Consider the following 20,846-nt stretch of genomic DNA (forward strand, 5'->3'; position numbering starts at 1 on the left):
ATCTTGGGGTAATGCCCTGCAAAAAGCCCTTTTAAGGGCTACTGGCATTTTATTCTTAGATTAGGGGTGTTTTTATTTGGGGGGGGGCTTTTTTATTTTCATAGGGATAAGGTTTCATTTTGTAAACTTTGCTAATTAGTTTTTTTTATTTTCTGTAATGTTAGCCTTTTTTTTATTTTTTATAATCTTAGCTTTTTTATTTTTTGTAACTTTAGTATTTTTTAGTTTAGGTAAATAGTGTTAACTTAGGGGGTGTTAGGTTAGGGGGTGTTAGGTTAGGGGGCTTAGTAATTTAATTAGTTATTTGCGTTGTGGGTGTTTGCGGTTTAAGGGGTTAATAGGTTAATAGGTTAATTAGGTTTATTGCAATGTGGAGGTTTTGCAGTTTAGGGGTTAATAGGGTAAATAGGTTTATTGCTCTGTGGCGATTTTGCGGTTTAGGGGTTATTAGGGTATTTAGGTTTATTGCGATGTGGGGGTTTTGCGGTTTAGGGGTTAATAGGTTTATTGCGATGTGGGGGTTTTGCAGTTTAGGGGTTAATAGGGTAAATATGTTTATTGCAATGTGGGGATTTTGTGGTTTAGGGGTTAATAGAGTTATTAGGTTTATTGCGATGTGGGGTTTTTGCAGTTTAGTGGTTAATAAGGTTTTAGGTTTATTGCGATGTGGGTGGTTGACGATTAAGGGATTAAGGGGTTAATTACTTTATTATTTTGCGATGTGTAGGTTTGTGGTGTATGTGTTTTTGTAATGCTCCGTTTGCCTTTGCTGCATCCCGGTGGATTCCGAAAATGGCAGGGTGGCACCGGAATTCACCTGGATGCAGCTTCGGTGCATCCAGGTGAATTCTTTTGGCTGAGCACGCAGCCAACATTCTGTTGGCTGCCTCGCGCTGCCAACATTCTGTTGGCTGCCTCGCGCTGCCAACATTCCATTGAGGATGCGTGCGTAACTGCCGACGGACATTACAATGGCAATTATAGTATAGATAAAGCTTGTGAAAGTTGCTGCAGAATACTTTTCTAAAACGTTGGACTATACCCCATAAGCCATAATCTACTGTCTTTGTTTTATATTAGTTTTTATAAATTATGTGAAAAGCATTTGCACTGAAGTAGAATCTATAACATATTGATTAAAAATAAAATGAATTAATAACAGAGACATACTTTACTTTTGAATTGCCTAACGTAAGACATTATTTTTACTGCAGAATCTAGTGAGGAAATCCGCACCCTAGCGGAGAAAGTGTTTGCAACAGAAGTTATTAATGTGGAAACCAAAGATGAAATATCTCCCTTTGATATTGGGGAAAATTGCCCAATCTCGCACCATGAGATGAGAGATCATATGATCATGCTGGATACTAAGGAGGCTCAGGAGAAAAGGTGAGCAAACTCACAAATCAGAGACTGTAAATTAAGTATTTTACATTCATTTTGTTTTTGTTACTGCTGAGGGGTTGGCAGCTAAGACTATAGTTCATGTCAATGTTGGTAATAAATAAGTCAGTAAATAAATGCGTCATTGTAACTTTCATGTCTATATCATTTGAGGAAATCCATCATAAGGACATAAATAAAATAAAAAAACTAGAAAAATTTAATTTTAGAATTATACTGTTTAGTTTTGCTTATTAAACGGAGATGAAACCCTCATTTGTTCTTTCGTGATTCAGATAGAGCATGCAATTCTAAACAACTTTCTAATTTACTTCTATTATAACATTTTCTTTGATCTCTAGGTATCTTTTGCTGAAAAGCAGGGTTGTGTCTGGAGCACTATATTGCAGCAGTTTTGCAAGAATGTTATCCATTTGTAAGAGCACTAAATGGCAGCACTATTTCCATCCATGTAGTGCTCCAGACCACTACCTAGGTATCTCTTTTTTTAAACTGTATGCTCTGTCTGAATCACAAAATACATTTTTTGGGTGTCATATCCCTTAAATATGTCTAGTATTTTTCATCCCAAGTCAGGGGGCACCTTTTAACCTAAAAGGGACAGTATTTTTGTAATTAAATTTGTTTCAATCTCACGTTATTCTTAGTTGAATAGATATCTAGATAGGGATCGTGCACATGCCTGAAGCACTACATGACAATAAATAGTGCTGCCATCTAGTGCTCTTGCCAATGTATAACATTGTTGTGAAACTGCTGCCATATAGTGCTGCAGACACGTGCACGCTCCTGAGCTCACATCCCTGCTTTTCATCAAAGGATAACAAGAAAACCAAGAAAATTTGATAATAGAAGTAAATTAGAAAGTTGCTTAAAATTGTAAGTTTTATCTGAATCATGAAGAAAAAAAAATGGGTTTTATGTCCCTTTAACAAGTTTGTGTACATATAAACCATTCCGTGTAATGCACTCAAGTCTCTGAGGCAAATGGAAACACTGCAAATTTCAGAGTTAAGTTACAGTAAAAGAGGGCAAAAAAAATAATAAAAATGTGTTTAAATTTTTTTTTTCTCAATTATAACTAACCATTTTGGGTTAGATTACGAGTGGAGCGGTAATTATAGCTCCCTTTCCCACACTAACTCTGCTCGACTTCTACTCTTTGCGTGCGTCGTGTAACGTTTATATTAAGTTGAAAGTAAATCTTTAAAGCTTGCGTGCTAACCCAAGGCACGCAAAGACAGAAGTTACAATATCGCAACCGTTTTATCATTCTCCCGCAGACTTCAATGGAGAGAGAAATGTAAAAAAAACTAACACCCATACTCGCATGCTAACCTGAATCGCCATAAGCCCCCTCCTCTAATAACACCTAAACCGTCACAAACACACCGCAAACTACCCCTCTACACTATTGACCCATAACCTGCCACATAGCCCACCGCAAAGTAAACCACTGCACTTTTAACCCTTAAACCACCACAACCCCCACCCCAAAGTAACCCACTACTCTATTAGCCCATAAACCACCATAAACCACCACAAACCCCACAAGACCCATACTCGCATGCTAACCTGAATGATGTGGGGGTGTGGTGGTTTAGGTGTAAATAGTGTAGTGGATTAGTTTGCGATGTGGGAGTGTGGTGGTTTAGGTGTAAATAGTGTACTGGATTAGTTTGCGATATTGGGGTGTGGTGGTTTAGGAGTTAATAGTGTAGTGGATTAGTTTGCGATATGGGGGTGTGGTGGTTTAGGAGTAAATAGTGTAGTGGTTTAGTTTGCAATGTGGGGATGTGGCTGTTTGGGGGTGATTAGTGTAGCGGATTCCTTTGTGATGTGGCGGTTTAGGTATTAATAGTGTAGTGGGCTAGTTTGTGATGTGGGGGTGTGGCGGTTTGGAGTTAATAGTGTAGTGGGCGAGTTTGCGATGTGGGGGTGTGGCGGTTTGGGGTTAATAGTGTAGTGTGCTAGTTTGCGATGTGGGGGTGTAGCGGTTTGGGGTTAATAGTGTAGTGGGTTAGTTTGCGATGTGAGGGTTGCGTCAGTTTAGGGGTAAATAGAATAGTTTAGTGCAACTGTTTCTTCCGGCTAAACTATTTATGCGACTTTTCAGGTCGCTTGAAAAGTTTGAGCAATTGCATTTACTTTCAACTTATAATACAGTCAAGATATAACCAGAGCCGAGGACCCCAGAGAGGTGCGCTAGTAAGAGGCCAAAGTGATTCCCCTGATGGCGGCAGCACTGCCGACAGAAGCAGACGAGATGATAGATCCTGTAGAAGACAGAAACAGAGTACCGTCTGATTGAGCAACAGCACAACACAATACAGAGTCACCCCCTATATAAATCTACTACAGACACACCAGAAGGATATGGAGACCCAGAGAGTCAGACGGTCCGCGCGATCCACTCCGATAGTAGCGTCAGCCACACCTCCTTGGCTGGCTGACTGCTACTATCGGAGTGGATCGTGTGGACCATCTGACTCTCTGGATCTCCATATCCTTCTGGCGTGTCTGTCGAGCGACTCGTTATAGACCCGACCTGCTGTGTCTGGCACTCCGGTTGTGCCGCTGCTCTTGTGAGTTGATTTATATAGGGGGTGACTCCGTATTGTATTGTGTTGTGCTGTTGCTCAATCAGATGGTACTGTCCTATTTGGCGCCTCTCTGTTTCTGTCTTCTACAGGATCTATCATCTCAACTTGTAATACGAGCAATTAATTTGTGGTAATTTAAACAGCGCACCACTTTTATTGATTCCAGTAAAAAGAACACTGCAATCTCGCGATCGCATTTATGCTCCTCCCGCTAACAATAGCACTCCACCAGAAATCTGGCCCTTTATGGGGAATGACATTTTGAGACTAATGCGTTTAAAGGGACATTCAACCTAAAATTGCATTTCCTGTAAAATGTTTCATTATGCACTAAAAAACAAAGCTTTGTAATGATTTCCATCACTGCAGAAAGGTTGCAGTGCATCCTGCAGGATCTAGAACTCTAGCTCTACAAAATTGTACCATTGAACAGACACTGCTGCCTGGAGAACCTCCCTGCCTACGAAGAGGCAAAAATATCAAAATGATATATTTCTTAAATTTATGGAGAGAGGACCAAGTAGTTGCTTTGCAAATGTGTTCAATTAAAGCCTCATTTTTAAAAGCCCAAGAAGTGGATAGAGATGGAGGAGATTTTTCCGCCTCCGAGTAAGCTTTGCAAATCAGTTGTTTTAACCAGGAGGCCAAACCAACCACAGTAGCCTTCTGACTTCTACACTGTCACTGACCAGAGAAATTAATAAACCAAGATGAAGACTGTCTGAATTCCTTAGTAGCTTGAAGATAAAACTTCAAAGCTCTGACTGCATCCAGGTTATGTAAAAGTTGTTCTTTAGCATTTTTTGGAGAAGGATACAAAGAAGAAACCACATTCTCTTGATTAATATTCTGAGAAGAAACAGCATTTGGTAAGAAATTATAGAACCACCTTTTCCTGATAAAAAATAAAATATGGAGCCTCACAAGACAATGCTGAAAGTTAAAAAAAAAATGTCTATGATTACGGTCTTTGCGACCGAAACCGGTCAGACTTCTTTCTGGCTACGTTTTGAGGCTCCTTCCTTGATGTCTCCATAACATTTATATTACGTTAAATAAAGGTGATATTTTTTTCCTAAGGCTACACTGGACTACCTTCGTTTTTGTAAATGTTGAAAGTTATAAAACCCTTTTGGCTGATGAAATAGCTAAAAACCTTCCATGAAAAAATCTGAATGCCCACATTATTCATAGGTTCAAAAGGATGATTCTGTAATGAGCGCAAAACTAAACTGAGATTCCAGGGAGAAGACACTGGTCTAACCACTGGCCAAATTCTAACAAGTGCCCGAACAAAGGTTTGAATATCTGTCAATCTTGCAATTATTTTATGGTACAACACCAAAAAGGCCGAAATCTGATGACCTTAAAGGGACACTGAACCCAAATTTTTTCTTTCATGATTCAGATAGAGCATGCAATTTTAAGCCACTTTCTAATTTATTCCTATTATCAATTTTTCTTCGTTCTCATGCTATCTATATTTTAAAAAGAAGTTTTTTTTATTCAGAACGCTGTACAGCACTTTTTTTATTGGTGGATGAGTTTATCCAATAATCAGCAAGAACAACCCAGGTTGATCACCAAAAATGGGCCGGCATCTAAACTTACTTTCTTGCATTTCAAATAAAGATACCAAGTGAATGAAGCATATTTGATAATAGGAGTAAATTAGAAAGTTACTTAAAATGTCATGCTCTATCTGAATCACAAAAGAAAAAAATTGGATACAGTGTCCCTTTAAGGAACTGGCTGATAAACCCTTACACAAACCATCCTCCATTCTCCTGTGAAGGCAAACATTCTAGAAGTGGGAGAGTTTAAAGTTCATGTTATGTTAGGTAATTTGTGCCTGCCTCCTGGTGGAGTGGAGTTTAATCTCATATGTTAAGACTTGTGGACTCTCACCACCTTATAAAAGAAATTAAAAATCAGAAATATTAAGAATTTTAAAGTCAAAAGTTTGCTTCCTCCTGATTTTTCAACATTGTCCTTTTTTTTTTTTTAAAGTAGTGGTTAATTTGCTTACTTGTAAGTAGTAGCAACATCTCACCTCCAATTCCTGAAAATACACCTGAAAATACACATTCTACAAAATACATATGTAGAAAAACATGCAAATAGGTTTGTGATTTTAATGTAAAATATTTACTTGCACTTTTCACTTTTATTTATTTTTCTTGGCTGCTGGCGTCTGTGCATGCTAGTACCACCATTTCTATATATGCTATGTACCTTGAAAATTATTTTAGCTCTGCATAATGACACTACAAGTTTACTTTATAAAATCTTGGTTAAAGGGACAGTATACACCAATTTTCATATAACTGCATGTAATAGACACTACTATAAAGAATAATATGCACAAATACTGATATAAAAATCCAGTATAAAACCGTTTATAAACTTACTTAGAAGCTTCAAGTTTTGCTCTGTTTAAAAGGTTACTGGAACACCCACTGCAAGTGAGAAATATAAGACACTCCCCCCAAACTTCTTTGCATATGAAAATACCCTTTACACAAACAGGAGCAAGCTGAAGTAGGTATACGTCGGTATTCTCCTAAAACTTTGGGGCTTAGTTAGGAGTCTGAAAATCAGGGCAATGTTATTTAAAAATAGGCAAAACTATCCATTTTTTTAAAAAACTAAAACTTTATGGGCTATATAAATAGATCATCTACAAAACATTTATGCAAAGAAAAAAACGAGTGTATAATGTCCCTTTGAGGGAATACATTGGGGAGGTACTGTATTATGAATTCAGATTATGGTACTTATAAGTAAATAGGAAATACACTATTTTCCTTTCTGGCTTGACATGGGCTTCTCTAAAGTATTGAAAGATAAATTGCCTTGAGTTGGAATTCCTGACAAATGCTGTAAACATGCTGGCATTTAACTAGTATATGTAGATGATCCACAGTGGTTTACTTAAATGACCTCTTTTTCCTTCCAATATGGCAGAACATCAACAGCACATAGAAGTGCTTTCTCATCTGCAGATCAACTATTGGTTACATATGAAAAATATACCTTTGATGTCAGCTCAGTAGACTTTCTTAGGTTTCAGATATTGCCTTCAGGAATCTACATTGGTGCAAGAGTTGTTGTCATTCAAATCTGTCCTGTCCCTAAAAATCTACAGTTCAGAATGATAGGATTTCTTCAGGAAGTTCGTCCCTCTATCCATTACCTATCCATTACTAACTTTACCTGAAAGCTTATTATTATCATTTATTTGTATAGTGCAGCAAAATTCAGTAGCGCTGGGTACAGATATAGGGGTATACAATGACAAGGATTTGTGATTAGATACAAAAACATAACAGACTAAACAAATCTAGTACAGGATGAAGAGGGCCCTGCTCCAAACAGTTTATAGTCTATAAATTGAGGGTGCAGAGACATTAAGTTTGGGGTAGCTTGCCACATGGATTGAAGTTGCAGAAGTGAGTCAAGGCAGTTCAAGAATTATTTTGGGTAGGATAAAAAACAGAGGAGAAATTGTAAGCCTCTCTGAATAGGTTGGTTTTCAGAGAGAGTCTGAAGCTATACAAGGTTGCAGGATGTCTGATGAAAAGGGTAAGAGAGCCCAGAGGACAGGAGCAGCGCGTGAGAAGTCTTGGAGGTGGGAGAGAGACGTAGAGATATTAGGAGTGGAGAGATGTAGGTCAGAGATTGATTGAAGAAGACAGGTCAAGGAGTGTTTGGAGATGAGCGAGGATATATAGTTGGAAATCAGGCTGTTGAATGCTTTATGGGTTAGGGTTAATACCTTGAATTGTATTCTGGAATGTATGGGGAGCCAGTGTAGATACTGGCAGAGCGGAGCAGCTGATGTAGATCGGCCACTTAGGTGGTTCTTACTAAAGCATTAATAAAAGGTGATGTTTAGGAAGGCCGTATAATAGTAGATTGCAGTAGTCAATGCGTGAAAAAATGAGGCAATTAATTTTTAATTTTGTAGTTTCTTGAGTAAGGAAAGGTAGAATTCTGGAGATGTTGTGTAGGTGTGCATGGCAGGATTTAGTGAGCATTTGTATATGTGAAGTGAATGTGAGTTTAGAGTCATATTGAATTCCACCAGACTGAGGAGGCACAGAAAGCACTAATATGCTTCAATTCTGGTTTACCATCCGCTTCTACTGTGTACACATTAGAATTTGATGCCTTTGTACAACTTTCAGTCACCTCAATATCTGCTACACCCTTTAGAGTAGTTACTAGCAACTGAACTTGATTTGGAGGAATGGAGATGTCTCCTAAAAGATGCATTTTTTCTAATTCTAATATTTACTGATCATAGAAATGTATAATCCCTTCTCTAAACCAAAGGTTTTCAACCTTGATAAGCTTAAAGGGCAATGTGACTCTCCAGAGTTTCTTTTCCACACTTACAGGCTAGATTTTAAGAAGAACAGATGTTTTATCTAATTATTATGATAAATTCATTCATATAACTATTTCGCATTGGAAATAATTGTATTGCTTAAATATTAAATGGCATGCGATTATATTTAGCAAACAGTTTTAAGGTAATTCCTGTAGACCATTTCCATTTGTTGCCTCACAGTTTTGTGCAGTGTAAGGAGGATTTATATTACTACAATAACCCTCTGTTTAAACTCCCTTCTCTTCATGAGAATGTTCTTAAGAGAGTTCTTAAAGCCCCCGCCTGCAGAATACACATGAGCTCACTTTTATCACCTGAAGCTATTAGAAAGCTATACTCGGGTCAAGAGTCCACCTCTTTGTTCAGCAGGACTCCTGTCCTGAACCCTCAGCCATTGGCAAATAAATCCTGGCCTTCTCTACTTTATTATTGAATTGTCGTGTTCTAAAGCCTTCAATACTATTCTACAATACAATAGGAGAGGGTAGTTTCAATAAATGGGATTGTATAGGGCACATTTCCATTGGGAGGCAGATTAAATGGACTTCATTGATAGGAGTTTTTGTGTTTAAAGGGATTGTGATGGGTATCACAATTACTACAGTAGCAATTGAGGATCAGGTCAGTCATTAGAGTTATTCACTTTGGATGGAGCTTGCGGTTAGGGTTAACAGTGGTATGGGATCAGGATAAAGATGACAACTTGATTATGTTTATTTCTGGTGGGAATGGCATTTACAGTTAATAAAATAACCATTTTAGGACATCACTGTTTATTTGCAGTGGGGGAGGTTGTTAGGTATATTTGTTATGGGGGATGCAATTGTTAGGTTTATTTATGGTGTGTTTAGGGTTTAACTGCCATGTGGAATAACTTAGGTTTGAGCATAATTTCTTTTTGATCCTCTGCATTGTGTTATCCACCAAAAGCAGTTGTATAACTGACTTGACAGTCTAAAGATGCTAATGACTAATTCCTACTGGATTTACTATGTTTTTCATATATTTTTGAGAAACCCTATGGGGCCGATTTATCAAGTGTCTGGCGGACATAATACGCTGTAGCGATCATGTCTGCCAGACATTGAGAAATGCCGACAGCATATGCTGTCGGCATTTATCATTGCACAAGCAGTTCTGGTGAACTGCTTGTGCAATGACACCCCCTGTAGATTCGTGGCCAATCGGCTGCTAGCAGGGGGTGTCAATCAACCCGATCTTATGAGATAGGGTGGTTTGATGTCCGCAGCCTCAGAGGCAGCGGACGAGTTAAGGAGCAGCGGTCTTAAGACTGCTGCTTCTTAACTCTTGTTTCAGGCGAGCCTGAAGGCTCACTCGGAAAAACAGAGGCATTGGGGCTGATACGGAGATTGTTAAATCGGCCCCTATGTGTTTAATTCCTTGCTTGGTTTAATCTTCATATTCTCTCTCTCTCTCTCTCTCTCAGCCTTGACTTTGGCTTGTAATCTTTTCTTTTTCCTCAGACACTAATACCCAATGAACACTTAAGATATAGTTATAATTTTCTGTCCCTTTAAGTTCCTTTTGAAGTCTTCTTACCATGAATTATCCAAACAGAAAACTGTTATTGCCATTAGCCTTGTCAACAACCCTTAATATATCCTTCTACAGACTGTTTGTTCACCTGAGGGTTAAACAATACATCACAATATTTTAAACATATGTTACCTAAGCCTAAGTACTGACCTCTGCAAGAATGCCATAACACCCATTGGCTTGAAAGTTAGGTTTTCACTTGGCAAAATCATCACCAAAACAAAACAGTCATTCATTCTAGGCACTTTAATGAAGAATGTAAGAGTGGTAATAACATTAAACAACGTTATATTCTGCTGGAAATCATCCCTTCTTGTGGAGCTTTTTATTTTCTCTCATCACATTGTTGTGCTAATATTACTATCTTCTTCTGCATTATTAAAGGGACATTAAACACTAAACACATTTCTATGAGATTATTTCCCGCCTCCCATAAAAAATTTGCAGCCACCAATCAGCAAATAGCACCCAAATAATGAAGCTAATTAGGTAACAGAAGTAAATTGGAAAGTTGTTTCAAATTAAAAAATAAAAATAAAATGGGTTTGCTGTCCCTTTTACCAGAGCTCTCCATGCGTCAGTGGAAATACTTCTTGTTTTCTGAGGAAGTTTTTCCTTTTCTTTTTACTCACCTTACGTTTTTAGAAGATTGATTTAAAGCACTAGTTAACATAACAATCTTTTAAATAACTGGTGTTGAAACCTGTCATCAAGTCTCCCTAACAGGCCAGATTTTGAGGATATCTGAACTAGAGCACAGGTAAAATAATCAGCTGATTAGTAACCATGGTTATTTTATCTGCTCTCACCCAAGGTAATCATGGAAATCTGGGCTGTTGGGGAGGCCTGAGGACAGGTTTCAAAACCAGTGATTTAAAAGATTGTTATGATAATCTATTCCTTAGTATGAACCACTTAATTATAATTATATGACTATTTTTGTTTTCTCATAGAAAAAAACGCATTCAGCGCCTGAAGACAATTATTGTTAAAGTCCCTGAGGTGGAAGAGCAACTTGCCCCTGAAACTAAGACAGATGATTCAACACCTCTGTATTTGACTGTGCCAGATTTTCAGAGAGTGGAGATCACTGGAGACTATGTATCAGGGGTAAGACTTATGACCAGATTAATGTGAAACCAGAATTGTGCACTATGATGTCAAAACACTAAGGCCTAGATTTAGAGTTCGGCGGTAGCCGTCAAAACCAGCGTTAGAGGCTCCTAACGCTGGTTTTGGCCGCCCGCTGGTATTTGGAGTCAGTGATTAAAGGGTCTAACGCTCACTTTACAGCCGCGACTTTTCCATACCGCAGATCCCCCTACGCCATTTGCGTAGCCTATCTTTTCAATGGGATCTTTCTAACGCTGGTATTTAGAGTCGTTTCTGCAGTGAGCGTTAGAGCTCTAACGACAAGATTCCAGCCGCCTGAAAATAGCAGGAGTTAAGAGCTTTCTGGCTAACGCCGGTTTATAAAGCTCTTAACTACTGTACCCTAAAGTACACTAACACCCATAAACTACCTATGTACCCCTAAACCGAGGTCCCCCCACATCGCCGCCACTCGATTAAAATTTTTAACCCCTAATCTTCCGACCGCCACCTACGTTATACTTATGTACCCCTAATCTGCTGCCCCTAACCCCGCCGACCCCTATATTACATTTATTAACCCCTAATCTGCCCCCCACAACATCGCCGCCAGCTACTTAAAATAATTAACCCCTAATCTTCCGACCGCAAAGCGCCGCCACCTACGTTATCCCTATGTACCCCTAATCTGCTACCCCTAACACCGCCGACCCCTATATTATATTTATTATCCCCTAATCTGCCCCCCTCAACGTCGCCGACACCTGCCTACAGTTATTAACCCCTAATCTGCCGAGCGGACCGCACCGCTACTATAATAAAGTTATTAACCCCTAACCCGCCTCACTAACCCTATCATAAATAGTATTAACCCCTAATCTGCCCTCCCTAACATCGCCGACACCTACCTTCAATTATTAACCCCTAATCTTCCGATCGGAGCTCACCGCTATTCTAATAAATGTATTAACCCCTAAAGCTAAATCTAACCCTAACACTAACACCCCCCTAAGTTAAATATAATTTTAATCTAACGAAATAAATTAACTCTTATTAAATAAATTAATCCTATTTAAAGCTAAATACTTACCTGTAAAATAAATCCTAATATAGCTACAATATAAATTATAATTATATTATAGCTATTTTAGGATTAATATTTATTTTACAGGCAACTTGGTATTTATTTTAACTAGGTACAATAGCTATTAAATAGTTAAGAACTATTTAATAGTTACCTAGTTAAAATAATAACAAATTTACCTGTAAAATAAATCCTAACCTAAGATATAATTAAACCTAACACTACCCTATCAATAAAATAATTAAATAAACTACCTACAATTACCTACAATTAACCTAACACTACACTATCAATAAATTAAATAAACACAATTGCTACAAATAAATACAATTAAATAAACTAGCTAAAGTACAAAAAATAAAAAAGAACTAAGTTACAGAAAATAAAAAAATATTTACAAACATAAGAAAAATATTACAACAATTTTAAACTAATTACACCTACTCTAAGCCCCCTAATAAAATAACAAAGCCCCCCAAAATAAAAAATTCCCTACCCTATTCTAAATTAAAAAAGTTACAAGCTCTTTTACCTTACCAGCCCTGAACAGGGCCCTTTGCGGGGCATGCCCCAAGAAGTTCAGCTCTTTTGCCTGTAAAAAAAAACATACAATACCCCCCCCCCAACATTACAACCCACCACCCACATACCCCTAATCTAACCCAAACCCCCCTTAAATAAACCTAACACTAATCCCCTGAAGATCTTCCTACCTTGTCTTCACCATACCAGGTTCACCGATCCGTCCTGGCTCCAAGATCTTCATCCAACCCAAGCGGGGGTTGGCGATCCATAATCCGGTGCTGAAGAGGTCCAGAAGAGGCTCCAAAGTCTTCATCCTATCCGGCAAGAAGAGGACATCCGGACCGGCAAACATCTTCTCCAAGCCGCATCTTCTATCTTCTTCCATCCGGTGCGGAGCGGGTCCATCTTGAAGCAGGCGACGCGGATCCATCCTCTTCTTCCGATGTCTCCCGACGAATGACGGTTCCTTTAAGGGACGTCATCCAAGATGGCGTCCCTCGAATTCCGATTGGCTGATAGGATTCTATCAGCCAATCGGAATTAAGGTAGGAATTTTCTGATTGGCTGATGGAATCAGCCAATCAGAATCAAGTTCAATCCGATTGGCCGATCCAATCAGCCAATCAGATTGAGCTCGCATTCTATTGGCTGATCGGAACAGCCAATAGAATGCGAGCTCAATCTGATTGGCTGATTGGATCAACCAATCGGATTGAACTTGATTCTGATTGGCTGATTCCATCAGCCAATCAGAAAATTCCTACCTTAATTCCGATTGGCTGATAGAATCCTATCAGCCAATCGGAATTCGAGGGACGCCATCTTGGATGACGTCCCTTAAAGGAACCGTCATTCGTCGGGAGACATCGGAAGAAGAGGATGGATCCGCGTCGCCTGCTTCAAGATGGACCCGCTCCGCACCGGATGGAAGAAGATAGAAGATGCGGCTTGGAGAAGATGTTTGCCGGTCCGGATGTCCTCTTCTTGCCGGATAGGATGAAGACTTTGGAGCCTCTTCTGGACCTCTTCAGCACCGGATTATGGATCGCCAACCCCCGCTTGGGTTGGATGAAGATCTTGGAGCCAGGACGGATCGGTGAACCTGGTATGGTGAAGACAAGGTAGGAAGATCTTCAGGGGATTAGTGTTAGGTTTATTTAAAGGGGGTTTGGGTTAGATTAGGGGTATGTGGGTGGTGGGTTGTAATGTTGGGGGGGGGGTATTGTATGTTTTTTTTTACAGGCAAAAGAGCTGAACTTCTTGGGGCATGCCCCGCAAAGGGCCCTGTTCAGGGCTGGTAAGGTAAAAGAGCTTGTAACTTTTTTAATTTAGAATAGGGTAGGGAATTTTTTATTTTGGGGGGCTTTGTTATTTTATTAGGGGGCTTAGAGTAGGTGTAATTAGTTTAAAATTGTTGTAATATTTTTCTTATGTTTGTAAATATTTTTTTATTTTCTGTAACTTAGTTCTTTTTTATTTTTTGTACTTTAGCTAGTTTATTTAATTGTATTTATTTGTAGCAATTGTGTTTATTTAATTTATTGATAGTGTAGTGTTAGGTTAATTGTAGGTAATTGTAGGTAGTTTATTTAATTATTTTATTGATAGGGTAGTGTTAGGTTTAATTATATCTTAGGTTAGGATTTATTTTACAGGTAAATTTGTTATTATTTTAACTAGGTAACTATTAAATAGTTCTTAACTATTTAATAGCTATTGTACCTAGTTAAAATAAATACCAAGTTGCCTGTAAAATAAATATTAATCCTAAAATAGCTATAATATAATTATAATTTATATTGTAGCTATATTAGGATTTATTTTACAGGTAAGTATTTAGCTTTAAATAGGATTAATTTATTTAATAAGAGTTAATTTATTTCGTTAGATTAAAATTATATTTAACTTAGGGGGGTGTTAGTGTTAGGGTTAGACTTAGCTTTAGGGGTTAATACATTTATTAGAATAGCGGTGAGCTCCGATCGGAAGATTAGGGGTTAATAATTGAAGTTAGGTGTCGGCGATGTTAGGGAGGGCAGATTAGGGGTTAATACTATTTATGATAGGGTTAGTGAGACGGATTAGGGGTTAATAACTTTATTATAGTAGCGCTCAGGTCCGCTCGGCAGATTAGGGGTTAATAAGTGTAGGCAGGTGTCGGCGACGTTGAGGGGGGCAGATTAGGGGTTAATAAATATAATATAGGGGTCGGCGGTGTTAGGGGTAGCAGATTAGGGGTACATAGGGATAACGTAGGTGGCGGCGGTTTACGGAGCGGAAGATTAGGGGTTAAAACTGTAATGCAGGGGTCAGCGATAGCGGGGGCGGCAGATTAGGGGTTAATAAGTGTAAGGTTAGGGGTGTTTAGACTCGGGGTACATGTTAGGGTGTTAGGTGCAGACGTAGGAAGTGTTTCCCCATAGGAAACAATGGGGCTGCGTTAGGAGCTGAACGCTGCTTTTTTGCAGGTGTTAGGTTTTTTTTCAGCTCAAACAGTCCCATTGTTTCCTATGGGAGAATCGTGCACGAGCACGTTTTTTAGGCCGGCCGCGTCCGTAAGCAACTCTGGTATCGAGAGTTGCATTTGCGGTAAAAATGCCCTACGCTCCTTTTTTGGAGCCTAACGCAGCATTTGTTTTAACTCTCGATACCAGAGTTAAATTTATGGTGCGGCCAGAAAAAAGCCCGCGGAGCGTTAACAGCCCTTTTACCGCCGAACTCTAAATCTAGGCCTAAGGTTTGTGTTATTCTTTGCTAAAAGTAGATTTTATGTACAATGTACAGATCAGTAGGAAATGGGGAACCAGTGAAAAGCTAAAGCTGACTATGGGGTAGAATTATCAAGAGGTGAATGCTCCTATTGGTGGCAGACTTGCTGATTTGAGTTTACAACTGATATTTAGGGAGCAAAGATTTAAATTGTTGCTTCCTTCACCCGCTCTGCCAGCTTAAAGTTGGCAGATGAAAATCACCCCGGAGTGATTTGACTGGGGTGATAGACAAGAACTGCTTTAGAGTCACCAAGCACTGCTCTCACACAAAGGGGGGCGGAATTGATTGAGCGGTTGCTAGTGTAATGATAAATATGGGGAACAAATACACCCCACAGTTTGCAGTCTCGGGCGGCCAGGTTCACTACGCTACAGGAGGGGAGGCCATAGAGAATGCAGAAGGATGGGTGTATCTGGTAATTGTGCTATATTAAGGGCTTTAATAAATCCCTGCTATTGGGAAACAGGGAGAAGAGCATAGGTGATGTCTACTGTGCAGATGTAGACCAGTTGGTTCTGAAATGCAACACTGTCAGTGTACGCTGCAAAGTAATGGGGGTAGATCAGCAGGCCTAAACCTCACTTTCACCCACTAGTCAGCTCACAGAAGAGTACAATTTACTTGTCACAGTTTTAAGGAGCCATAGTGACCTGAAACTTGGTATTTGTGCTTATGGAGGATCACTTACTAAATATTTTAGCTCTGCATGGTGATATCCAGTTTACCAGCTTCTATGCGGGATGCCTCTATGTGAATATTGCCATTTATAGAAAATAAATGTGAGGGCATTTGTGGAAGCACAAGTCTTGCAATATTGGGGTAAAAATACAACTTACTCCAACCACTAACTTATAAGTTCAATTACTTATAAAAAAAACAAAGCACTAACTTGCACTTTCAGTGAATATGCTGTTCCTGTGAGGTTATTTCCTTGTGCAGTGAGTCCATGATTGACAATAAGTGTTGATTGCCATAATTTCTAAGTTTCTCTCACTGCCCTGGGTACATGAGTCAGACTGACTGTGCTGTGGGTGTAGTTCTGCTGATCTCCATGTATGACTTCCTACTGCCTCTTGACCTGGCTTTCAATCACAACACTGCCTATGCCTGACTACTTGTGTATGACCCTGCTTGCACCAGCCTGTGTATTGGTTCCTGCTTTATTCTTACTACCTGACTGAATTCCTATTAATGACCCAGCTTGTATTATTGGACTATGCTTACTAAAATCTGCCCCAATTTAAACTCTTGCTGCCTGAATTCCTGTTATGATCCTGCTTACAAGACTGTGTATATTGAATATTCCTACTAGTTAACTTCTTCCTGCTTAAATACATGTGTATTGACCTACTTTGCAGAAATTTGCACCAGCCTCTTGTTTCTGCCTTGTGTTTGCTATTTATGGAACTAATCTTGTGTAACTAATTTGCCCCAGTCTTGCAGTACTTCTTCCTCCACGTACACTAGAATATTTATTGTGACTTGAGACCTGAAGCGCGATCCGATATACGGCGTAGTTTTCGGCGCAAGCGAAGGAACACGCGCCACCCGTAATTTCACCTCCATACTCGAGCTATCCAATATACTGCGCCGCCAGATGCTAAACTGGCGTAAGTATGAAAAACCAGCGATCAACTAAAATGTGCGCAAATACACACGTAAAGTCTCAATAAAGAGTAGTTTGATGCAAATTAGCTACGAATCGTAAAAAATAACCGCCAGTTCTAAAAGATGCGCCACGTAATTACGCTATTCAAAATCCATACATAAACCCATGCGCAGCCGCCATTTTCTTTAGTGTGTTTGGTTGGTTCTTGGAGCTACAGCACACTACAGTGAGTATAGTGATAATTAGTAAGAGCAGTGAGAGAGGCGCATTTCATCAGTTAGGTTGGATTTTTGGATTTGTGTTTAGTTAAGCCTGTACATTTACTTACACTTTTTTTTACATATTGCACACATTTTGCATACATACATATACAAAACACACAACACTTTTTTTTATATAACACCTCACACATTTTATTTATCTTTTACAGTGTGATAGGCTGAGTGTTTGGTTGTGATTGTGTGTGATTGAAGTGGGAGTGAGTGTGAGTGTGTGAGTGTGTGTAGTTTGAGGATGACAGGGAGAGCTAGGGCGGAAGGGAGGGGAGTTGCAGGGAGAGGATCATGGACAGGAAGAGCAGCAGGGTCCCCGTCAGGGAGTAAGTGGAGTGGGGAGAGGGAGAGCCAGAAGGGAGGATGGGAGTGGGGTTGCCCCAAGACCAGGCACACTCAGAAGAGGGACAGAGGGTGCACATGGGGATAGAAGGGGGGAGGAGGGAGAGGATAGGGAGGAACCCACACCAGGGACATCCCAGGGAGGAAGCCAGGCGGCCACGGACGATGAGCGCATGAGGTGCCAGAACTTTTCTTTTGCTGAAAATCTAGCGCAAGTCCAGGTCGTCATGGAGAACCACACTGCCCTCTTTGGCCAAGAGAAGGGCAAAGGAGTAGGCCGAAGGCATAAGGCTGCATGGCTGTTGGTCGAGGAGGCAGTCAACAGCGTGGCCCAGCAGAGGAGGAATGTCGATGGGCTAAAGAAAAGATGGAACGACTGCAAGAGGCGGGTGAAGGAGAAAATGGGCCAAGAAGCCATGTACCAGAGGGGAACAGGCGGTGGTCCTCCCCAGGAGGCTGAATATAATGAATGGCAGGAGATCATTCGCAGGTCCCTGAGCGTCACAGCAGTCCGTGGACTTCCAGGGACTCGTGACTCAGGGGCTGCAACATCAGCACAGCATGCTGGTGAGTAACATCCCACACACCAGTATTATATGTATTTGAGATATAACATCCTTTAATGCCACACATTCATGTACACAATGAGGAGCATGGTATTTGGCCTACTAACAAAAACATCTACAATTAGATTTCACATTAAAGGGACATTAAACCAAATATTTTTATGTCATTATTCAGATAGAGAATACAATTTTAAACAACATCCCAATTTACTTCTATTATCTAATTTGCTTCATTATTCTGATATTCTTTGTTTATTAAATATCAATGCACATGGGTGAGCCAATCACATGAGGCATTGATGTGCAGCCACCAATCAGCAGCTTCTGAGCCTATCTAGATATGCTTTTCAGCAAAGAATATCAAGAGAATTAAGCAAATTAGGTAATTACAAAGTTGTTTAAAATTGCATGCTCTAGCTGAATCATGAAAGAATAAAAATGGGTTTAATGTCCATTTAATGCTACTTAACACATTGAAATTCATGATATGAGGTGGAATAGTGAAATACTAACATGTCTCAGAGTAACACAGGCCACAAGCCACATGTAGAGTTTTCAGTAAATGGACACTTTCGCCATCACAATACTTTTAGCTCAAGAAAGCACATTATGTGCCTACATCAGGCTAAAGGAAATTGTGTGACCATAGTGTCACTTAAAGAACACATTTTCTCCATCACTGACATGTACACATAACTATTGTATGAAACACATACATGTATACTTTGCATATTAAAATCCCTCATATCACAAATCACAATGTGCACATGCATGTTATAAAGTTTGACATGAGAATGAGTATAGGCCCTAGCATGTATCAATGTACATTGTATGCCCTCATGGATATATATATATATATATATATATATATGATTGTACTAATACCTCTCATCATTTGACTCCTCCTCCACAGAACCTCCTGTCACCAGGGTGCAAACGGGCATGCATCCACCGCAACCACCAGTCCAGAGAATGCCTCCACCGCAACCACCAGTTCAGAGAATGCCTCCACTGCAACCACCAGTCCAGAGATTCCATCAACAAGGACAGTATGCTCCCAGGCATGAGCTGGGTTGGATTGCCTCTGTTGAGGACCCAGATGTCATGCCACCAACATTGGAAGACGAGTCCTGGCAGGATCCCTGGGCGGAGGATTATTCTTTTGGCTTTGAGGGGGAGCCAAGTCAGGCCCAAAGGGTAGATGTCTTTACCCCCCCAATATCAGGCCAGTCAGGGCTTTTATGCACAGGACATGCAAACTGGACATGCTGAGTGGTCGCACACCAGTCAGCAATGGGACTACCAGTCCACCCGGAGAGCTCCACCATCCGCTTCCCTTGGAAGAGCTCCAGCATCTGAAGAGGAGCATATAGCTGTCGTAGTTCCTTCTGCAGCACCAGCTGTCATAGTTCCTCCTGCAGCATCAGCTGTCATAATTCCTCCTGCACCACCAGCTGTCGTAGTTACTCCTGCAGCACCAGCTCTCGTAGTTACTCCTGCAGCACCAGCTGTCGTAGTTACTCCTGCAGCACCAGCTGTTGTAGTTCCTCCTGAAGCACCAGCTGTCATAGTTCCTCCTGCAGCACCAGCTGTCATAGTTCCTCCTGCAGCACCAGCTGTCATAGTTCCTCCTGAAGCTCCAGCTGTCATAGTTCCTCCTGCAGCACCAGCTGTCATAGTTCCTCCTGCAGCACCAGCTGTCATAGTTCCTCCTGAAGCACCAGCTATGGTAGTTCCTCCTGCAGCACCAGCTGTCGTAGTTCCTCCTGCAGCACCAGCTGTCTTAGTTCCTCCTGCAGCACCAGCTGTCATAGTTCCAGATGCAACAGCAGCTAGAGGTGAACCTGTGCCTATAATCCCTGCTGGTGAACAGCCTGTAGATCCTCTGTATTCTGCCCTGGGTGACGAATACATTTCCCTCCAGAGGAGGCTCATAGCAAGCTGCGAGAGAAGAGAGAGAGACCAACGCAGGTTTTACAGAAGCCAACAAACTTTACTCCAGCGTTCCATTGAGCTGCAACGGGACATGGCAGCATCTTTAAATGGTATAGTCCAAAACCAGTCTCAGATGATGAGAGTTATTTCGGATATGCAGATGCAGACTGACAACAGAAGGCGGGAACAAAACCAAGCATTTCACACACCAGCAGGACACTGCCTCCAGCCTCTCATCTGTAGCCAGCACTCCAGCTGAATCATCTGAATCCGCACAACCCAGAAGAGCCAGGAGATCCACTCCAGTTACCTCAGAACCCTCATCCAAGAAGCAAAGAAAAAAATAAATATTCTTATAGTTGACCATAAATCTTGTCCTCTGTTATTTAACATATAATTGTCATCCACATCCATGTGAGGTGTGTTTTAGTACAGTAATATTGTTAAAACATATAATAATACCTGTGTGGAAATGGCCCAAAAAGGTATTATTATCATGTTTATGACATATTCATGTTCTATAAACCACATCACATAGTTGTGTATGAAGGGTACATATAGTAATATTCACTTATAAGATGTAAATCAAGGTTTCCCACATCCAATATAAATTGACACATGGGTATATCTAACTAATAATGTATTTACAGAAGGTGTGAACATAAGGTATAAACATCCATTTTCATCAT

General features: G+C 40.2%; 2 protein-coding genes across 2 annotated transcripts in view; both read left to right on the forward strand.

Moving 5' to 3' along the window:
• AMPD1 (adenosine monophosphate deaminase 1) overlaps nucleotides 1-20,846 on the forward strand; it is a 294,451-nt gene that overhangs the window by 53,295 nt on the left and 220,310 nt on the right. The window contains exons 2-3 of the mRNA XM_053706560.1: nucleotides 1,215-1,389; nucleotides 10,914-11,070. Coding sequence (XP_053562535.1) covers nucleotides 1,215-1,389; nucleotides 10,914-11,070 — 332 coding nt within the window. The remainder of the gene's footprint in view (nucleotides 1-1,214; nucleotides 1,390-10,913; nucleotides 11,071-20,846) is intronic.
• Nucleotides 16,304-20,527, forward strand: LOC128653342 (uncharacterized). Its single transcript, XM_053706562.1, has 2 exons — nucleotides 16,304-18,223; nucleotides 19,136-20,527. The coding sequence occupies exon 2, from the start codon at nucleotides 19,424-19,426 to the stop codon at nucleotides 20,414-20,416; it is 993 nt and encodes a 330-aa protein (XP_053562537.1). The 5' UTR covers nucleotides 16,304-18,223; nucleotides 19,136-19,423; the 3' UTR covers nucleotides 20,417-20,527.

Source organism: Bombina bombina, chromosome 3, assembly GCF_027579735.1.
Source record: "Bombina bombina isolate aBomBom1 chromosome 3, aBomBom1.pri, whole genome shotgun sequence".
Taxonomy (NCBI): Eukaryota; Metazoa; Chordata; class Amphibia; order Anura; family Bombinatoridae; genus Bombina; species Bombina bombina.

Excerpts from the sequence above, each read along its gene's own strand:
- LOC128653342 (XM_053706562.1), top strand. The coding sequence starts at position 19,424 with ATGTCTTTACCCCCCCAATATCAGGCCAGTCAGGGCTTTTATGCACAG.